This window comes from Octopus bimaculoides, chromosome 26, assembly GCF_001194135.2.
Source record: "Octopus bimaculoides isolate UCB-OBI-ISO-001 chromosome 26, ASM119413v2, whole genome shotgun sequence".
NCBI classification, from domain to species: Eukaryota; Metazoa; Mollusca; class Cephalopoda; order Octopoda; family Octopodidae; genus Octopus; species Octopus bimaculoides.
Genome location: NC_069006.1, coordinates 9,877,443 through 9,886,113, shown reverse-complemented (window position 1 = coordinate 9,886,113; position 8,671 = coordinate 9,877,443). Strand labels below are relative to the sequence as shown.

The following is an 8,671-nucleotide window of genomic DNA, read 5'->3' as shown; positions in this document are numbered from 1 at the left end:
CGTTATTTTCTCATTACAGTAAACACATCTGTGAGAGCGGCAAAGATTACAAAATGTGTCCCGTCTGTGATGAAGACATCGGGTGCGAATTTTGGTACCTTTCAGACATTTGTATCTACTCAGAGATCTCGTATTTATTCGATCATCCTGGGACAGTATTTTATGCTGTTTTTGTCTCATTCTGGGGCAAGTATTTTCATATTTAATTATTTGAGTTACTGTATTTTCTGGCATACAAGCTGAATTTTTCTGACCAAAATTTACAGCCAAAATAGGTAAAGGAGATTGGTGGAGCTCTAAGATTTAAAAAGAATCAGTGTTCTTTCAGTTATACAAAGCCTGCGCTTCTTTGACCCATTAATCTATGGTGTAGGCCTCTCTATGTTGCTCCATTTAATGGTCTCTCTATGTTGCTCTACTTAATGGTATGCCCTGCTAGCTTAGTGGTTTTCTTCATGTTTCCATGCTGAAAAGGAGAAAGGTGGTTAGCATATCTTTTATTTTTTTTAAGGTACTTTCACTTTGTCCAATATACTTTTTCCTTCGAGCCTTGTTATTTAGCAGAACAGAGGTAACCTTGGTTTCATATACAACTAAGCTAACCTTGTCAAGTGAACCAGTTTTGGAGGTCCTGCAGATACATTTTGGAGTCAGTACCTGGTGTGGCTTACATGTAATGATGCCTCTTGTGTAAGACCAGCAACTATAAGAAACATTCAGGGAATGTCTATTAAAGATTTTCTTATGCTTATGGTTTCCAGGAAATATTTATCTATCAAGGCTAGGAATTTTTTTCACCTATGTTTGTTTTAATATTTAAGGAGAAAGAGAGGGCAAAGCATATAAATTTCTTAGGCTTTGTAATTTTTATAGTTAGAGTTTAAGGTACCGTCTCTTTGGAGCCATTTTGGCCAGGGTGTTATAGTAGGAGGCTGCCTTTTACATTTCCTTAGAAGAAGAGAGATTAGACGCCATATTACTAATATTGGCTATAAAGCTTCTAAAGACAATGGAAGAGTGTCAAGATTATGTATATATGTAAGTTTTTCATTTGGTTTAAGGTAAGGCTTGTAAGAATTTAAGCTTAGGACCAGAGAAGTCTCCAAGAAATCAACTTTAGTGAAGTTTGTGGTGGCAGCGATTTTGAGATCTAATTTACTAGAAGGTAGATATAAGCTTTTTCCTAAATGTGTCAAGGGTATGGCCATCACAGCCACTGGATAAGCCAAATTTATTATCACAGACCAATACCATGAGAGGGAATTTAGATCTTAGGATATCCAATATAGAAAGACCTATTAGATCACATATTTCAGCACTGTCATATGATCCCATTGATACATCAAACAGTACATCTGGTCCTGATTTTTTGACCCACACTAAACCTTTATGAAAGACAAGGGTTTTCTGAACTCATATGATAAACTCAAGTTCTGTATGGTCAATGGTAACATATATTCTAGTGGACCAAATAAAATTTGGGTTTATCAGACTTCCTTTAAAAAGCTAATCTCTAACCTTCACTCTCTTTCTACAGCCATTTCCTTCTTGGAATACTGGAAACGGAAAAATGTCAACTTAGCTCATCATTGGGATGTTCTTGGATTTGAAGAGGAAGAGGTTTGTTTTCGGAATTCTACTTTTGATTGTATTGAAACACCTTCGTTCTCTCACCTGGCCGATCATTTCGACATATCACTGTACACATTGAGGGGAATGAAATGGCGGAATTAGTAAGAGCTCTTTACAGCATTTAGTTATAATCTTTAATATGTCTTGAGCTCAAAATCTGTTAGGATCAGTTTTGCCTTTCACGTGTGTGTGTAAGTGTATATGTGTGTGCATGTTAGATCATCATCATCATCATCATCGTTTAACGTCTGCTTTCCATGCTAGCATGGGTTGGACGGTTTGACTGAGGACTGGTGAACCAGAAGGCTGCACCAGGCTCCAATCTGATCTGGCAGAGTTTCTACAGTTGGATGCCCTTCCTAACGCCAACCACTCCGAGAGTGTAGTGGGTGCCTTTACGTGCCACCAGCACGAAGGCCAGTCTCACGGTACTGGCAACGGCCACGCTCAAATGGTGTTTTTTACATGCGACCTGCACAGGAGCCAGTCCAGTGGCACTGGCAACGACCTCACTCAAATGATTTTCTAACGTGCCACCAGCATAAGTGCTAGAAGGCGACGCTGGTAACGATTACGCTCAGATGGTGCTATTTACATGCCACCAGCACAGGGGAGGCCACGATTACGCTCGGATGGTGCTATTTACAGGCCAGGAGATGATAAGTAGGAGCAGGCATAGCCATGTAGTTAAGAAGCTTGCTTCCCAACCACAGGATCTTGGGTTCAGTCCCACTGAGCAAAACCTTTGGCAAATGTTTTCTGTTACAGTCCCAGGTTGACCAAAGCCGTGTGAGTGAATTGGGTGGACAGCGTCCATCTGTAGATAAAAGTATGCCTCAGCAAATTCCATGTGACTCATGTAGACATGAAAACTGGACATTAAATGATGGTGGTGTGGACTGCAAATATGAAATGGTCCCCTGCCTTTTTAGATGGTGACATAATCCCATGCAGCCTTCAAATATGGAAAGGTTCCCTGCCCTTTCAGGAGATCAACTTTGTCACAAGAAACCGTCAGGACAAAATTATCTTTTTCTGGTTTGTATATTTTTTATGCCATACTGAGAGGCTAGAATCAATATAACATATTGTTTATACACACACACACATGCTCACACACAAACATGCACACTCATACACATGCACACACACACATACGCACACACATATGCACACACACACACACACACATACAACTGCACACATATATATATACACATACACACACGCACACACATGTACAGACACATACATATACACGCATATTCACACATGTGCACACGCACACACATATACACACACACACTTATGCACATACACATACACACACGCACACACACACAAATACACATAAAAACACACACATATATATATATATATATACACATGTGCACACATATGCACACGCATACACATGCACGCAGACACACAAATACATACACGCACTCACAAATACACACACACACCGCACATACACACATATATATGTGTGTGCATGCTGTGTCCAATCGATTCCTGCATGGTGGGAAGGCCTAAAATGATGATCTCTCTCACACACAAAAAAACGAAAAAGCAGGTAAATGTAATTGTGTATTGGCAATCAATAGGTAATTGCTTATTGATTCTGTCTGTGCAGGTACATAATATGATTTACCTGTAATAATGCATGCACATCTGTGAGTATGTATGTGTATGTGTGTTTGTTAATGAGTGTGTGTGTGTGTGCACGCGCACGCACACATGTGCTTATCCTTGTGTGTGTGTGTATAAATAAAGTGGAACACATTGAAGAAAATATTCAGCAAAAGTCTGTGGTAAAAAGCTTGCTTCCCAACCACATGGTTCTGGGTTCAGTCCCACTGCATGGCATCTAGAGCAAATGTCTTCTACTATAGCCTCAGACCAACCAAATCCTTGTGAGTGGATTTGGTTGATGGAAACTAAAAAGAATCCCATCATATATATATACATACACACATATATATATATATATATATATATATATATATATATATATATATATATATATATATGTGTGTGTGTATGTATATGTATATATATATATATATATGTGTGTGTGTGTGTGTGTATATGTTTGTGTGTCTGTGTTTGTTCCCCTACCATCGCTTGACAAACAATGTTGGTGTGTTTACGTCCCCGTAGCTTAGTGGTTTGACAAAAGAGACTGATAGAATAAGTGCTAGGCTTACAAAGAATAAGTCCTGGGATTGATTTGTTTGACTAAAGACGGTGCTCCAGCATGGCCACATTCAAATGACTGAAACAAGTAAAAGAGCCAAAACAATAAAAAGAATTAATCTGCTCTTAAACACTGAATCTTCTTAAAGATACAGAAAATGTCTGAGAGAACCATTATCTACATGCCTTTGGTCTAGTGTGATATCATTGCTATCATCATCATCATCATCAATAATCCCTAGACATTATTGTTTTGATCCCTAAGACTCCTGGGGTCAGTTATCTAGTTTCCATGGCATCCAAGTAACTGAGATTGCAACATTTCCTCTGAACAGGATGTCATTTTTTTCCTTGTGAGTGGACTAATCAGTTATAGAATGACCACACCACCCATTCTGGGAATTGAAACTGTGACCTTGTGATCACAAGTGCATTACTCTAACCCAGTGTTTCTCAACCTCTTTGCCCTTGTGTAACTTTAAAATAAATTGCACGTCTCAAGGAACCCTGCACAAAAAGATTATATACTATATCTTCCTCATATATTTTTCATCGTAGTTCATGTGGTAAATATCATATCATCATCATCATTGTTTAACATCCACTTTCCATGCTGGCATGGGTTGGACGGTTTGACTGAGGACTGGTAAGCCAGAAGGCTGTACTAGGCTCTAGTCTGATCTGGCAAGGTTTCTACAGCCCTACTTAACGCCAACCACTCTGAGAGTGTAATGGGTACTTTTTATGTGCCACTGGCATGAGGGCCAGTCATGCAGTACTGGTATTGACCACGCTTGAATGGTGCTTTTTATGTGCCACCGGCATGGGGGCCAGTCAGTTGGTACTGGTATGGACCAGGCTTGAATGGTGCTTTTTATGTGCCACCAGCACGGGGGCCAGTCAGGCAGTACTGGTATCGACCATGCTTGAATGGTGCTATTTATGTGCCACCGGCATGGGGGCCAGTCAGGAGGCACTTGCATCGACCACATATAACTATATATCATGAAATTAGCATTAGTTTATTACACTCTTTCTCACGGACCCCCTCAGAACCTTTTGTGGAACCCTAAGGTTCCGGGGAACCCTGGTTGAGAAACGCTGCCCTAACCTCTAGGCCACCTATCTTTCTCCCCAATAAATGATTCTTCATGGAATAGAAAAGAATAAATTACAAGCTATTTGTTTCTGAGTTTTCCATTATTTTCTTCCTCTCCAAGGAACGACCTCGTCCTGCATATGCAGCCAAAGCCACTGAAATGGAAACCAATCCAATAACTGGTATCAAAGAACCATATTTCCCACCCAAGAAACGGATTCCTCGAATTCTTTCTGGAATGGTCATCATTGTATTAATGGTAAGTTCTCACAGTGTATTATGAAGTGATCACACAGAAATGCAGATAGTTCAGTCACATACATCATCATCATCATTATTTAATATGTTTTCCATGCTGGCATGGGTTGGATGGTTTGACTGAGAATTGGCAAGCCAGGCAGTTGCACCAGGCTCCAATCTGATCTGGCAAGGTTTCTTCTTTGTCTTTGATGGCTTGGGATAAAAACTGGCCCTTTCTCATCTTGTATGAGGAATACTGGATGTCTTCATGCACTACTTGCTTGCTAAGAAACTCAGCCACTCCCATGTTCCTGATGATGGACCTGATTGATTTAGAGGGATAATTTTCAATCATGGCCTGTATCTCACCAACAAATTCAAGAGTTATTTTCTTATCAGAATGATGAGGGTGAGTTTTCCAAGCTGCTATACCCTCATAATCACCATTAGACTCATCCAACTCTTTCTGAATCTGCTGGACTGTCCTTAGATTGACACCCAAACACTCTGAAATGTTCGTATTGGAGCTTCCAGTATGAATACCAAGCAGTACAGCATGTTGTTTCCAAATTTCTGGCAGAGTGAATTGCGTCATGGTGCTGTGTTTCTCACAGACAGTGCCCAACCGATCCTACTATACTGTGCTGTCAACATCAAAAACAAGCAATGCGCATGCATGAAATTAGAAATATAAAATACCCATTGCATGCTGTGTATATACATATATGCATATATATATAGGTTAAAAGTCATAAAGGGGTTTGAAACTTTAATAATTTCTTTTAATTAATTTAGATATATATATATATATATATATATATATATGTATGTATGTATGTAGGTATATTATAATAAAGGGTAAAATCAATAATAATTTTACCAGGTGGTCAGTGCGGAAATAAAAACCTCATAGGTAAATTTTACAAAATATTTTATAATTATATACATAATTATAACAAGGGATCGGCTTTATGCCTCACCACGGTGGTAATAGGGGCTTTAGTGTCTATTTCTTGCAGTGCATGGTGAAGCATAAAGCTGATCCCTTGTTATAATTATGTATATAATTATAAAATATTTTGTATATAGATATATATATATATAATTGAATAAGACAAGGTCAACAAGAAGGAGTGTGGTTAGACAGTTATTTTTTAATCACAACAAATGTTTCCAAACGACACAGTTCTTCATATATACATGAATTCGATTATGCAATGGTTTACCTGTGTAATGGGTTCCAGTTGTATTTCTTCAGGTAATATTCAATTGCTGTCACCGTTAGTTAAAAAAAACTTCGACTTCAATAATGTAAATAATGTACACGGAGACAAGTTCCAGTAAATTCACAAATACATGGATAAACTGGAGGAAGCTAGCTAGGATGTAAGATATCCCTGATCTCTTTCTTTACAAAACCACATTATATATATATGTAGACACATAAATGTCAAACAATGAAAATCAGTGTTCAATACTACATTGGTGAATATATCTTTATTTGTGAATTAAGGCTACCATTGGTTTCATATTAAGAAAAGTAGGAAGATATCCTAGTCTTAACAATTTTTCTAGCAGATCACATGGAGAAAGAAGTTCGTCTCCATTTTGGAAAACACAACCTGTATATATATATATATAAATATATATATATAGGCTGTGTTTAAAATACAATTTTACACTAATCTGATGAGTTACTTTATACTCTTGTAGAGAACAAATTATTCTTAAACATGAATACTGTTGACAGTGACTTTGAAGTTTTGGCCAGTTAAGCTTATCATTGGACAACTGACCAAAGCTTAAGCAGCCTGACAATGGCTGTCAATATTCTTGTTTAAAAATAATAAACTTGCACATCATCATCATCATGCACATACACACACACACACACACACACACACACATATATGTATATATAGGCGAAGGTAAAGAATACACACACCTGGTGTTTAGGGTTAGGGTCAGGGTTAAGGATTACGCTGAACATGGATAGTATGCATATTCTTTACCTCCACTATACGCATATATATATATATATATATATATATATGTATATGTGTGTGTGTGTATATGCACACACACACTGCTCTGTTTCCCTGATTTCTTCTTTTCCAGATCTGTTTGGTCCTCGTCTTCATCATTGCTGTTATCATGTACCGTGTGTTAGTCAGTATCCCACTATTCAAGAACGAAGATCTCCGGCCCAGGGCTGCCATCATAGCCAGTACATCAGCTGCCATCGTCAACTTGATATTCATTATGTTACTAGGCAAGGTCTACGAGAGGCTGGCATTCAGTTTGACTCAGTGGGGTATGTTGGACATTTTCTCACAGACTTTCGTTATTTGGGATTTAATGTCATTTGATTCCTGTTATTTATTCATGTTAAAAATAGACACGGGATGCATATCACATGGCTACGGGACACACAAAGGGCCATAATCAAATAACTAGATCAGGGGTCGGGGAACTTTTTCAACCAGTTACCCCAAAATATAATTATTTACGCTGACATTTCACCCTTGATTGGAACAGAAGAAAATCTTAGATTCTTTGAATTCAAAAGGTTTATTGAATCTATTTATATGAAGAATACAATTATAAATATAAAAAGTATAAAACTGACAAATAATATCTGTTTAGTCACTTGACAACACCTTAACAACCAGTTTGTTTGTAGTTCAAAATGGTGTGACTTCTCCTAAACATTGGACAGATGCAGTGTTGCCAGAACAAATAACAAGGAACACGTTTTTTATATGATTTTACTTACCATATTTGAATGTGTATAAGGAACCCTTTTTTGTCAAAAATTAGGTTAAAAAATTATGGGAGTTTCTTTTACATGGATAGTATAATAATCTCTTAGAAACCCTTTTTCCAAATTTTAAGCTCCAAAAATTAGGGGGTTCCTTATACACGAGGGTTCCTTATACATATTCTTTGTAAACCTAGTAATTATTCTATCAGTCTTTTTTGCTGAACCACTAGGTTTCAGGGATGTAAACACACCAACATCATTTCAGTTGTCAAGCGATGGTGGAGTGACATACATATGTATGTATGATCATACATCAGGTTGATAGCAACTAATTCCTTCCGGTCTCTTCAGTCTCGTGTCTGGTCCCAGCATGGCATCGCAAAGCAAACAAAAGTTGCTGTGTACCGTGCATGTGTACTGACATCGCTCCTCTACTCATGTGAGACATGGACTCTGTACAAACGTCAGGTAAGGGTCCTTGAACGCTTTCATCAGAGATGTTTCAGACACATTCTCAATGTTGGCTGGACCTCAAAAATTACAGACACACAAGTCCTGAGGAAAGCTGATATCTTGAGTATTGAGGCGATGGTGCACAAGCACCGGTTATGTTGGACTGGACACCTTATTAGAATGAAGGATAGCAGGATTCCTAAGCAGATGCTATATGGAGAACTTGTAAATGGAAGGAGACTCCAACAGAAACCAAGGCTGTGATTTAAGGACTGTGTCAAGTT

At 38.1% G+C, this 8,671-nt stretch overlaps 1 protein-coding gene across 1 annotated transcript in view; it reads left to right on the top strand.

The window, feature by feature from the left end:
• The window catches only part of LOC106868957 (anoctamin-7), a 300,499-nt gene that overhangs the window by 261,417 nt on the left and 30,411 nt on the right, over positions 1–8,671 (top strand). Inside the window, exons 9-12 of the mRNA XM_052976901.1 lie at positions 20–186; positions 1,538–1,620; positions 5,052–5,189; positions 7,289–7,484. Coding sequence (XP_052832861.1) covers positions 20–186; positions 1,538–1,620; positions 5,052–5,189; positions 7,289–7,484 — 584 coding nt within the window. The remainder of the gene's footprint in view (positions 1–19; positions 187–1,537; positions 1,621–5,051; positions 5,190–7,288; positions 7,485–8,671) is intronic.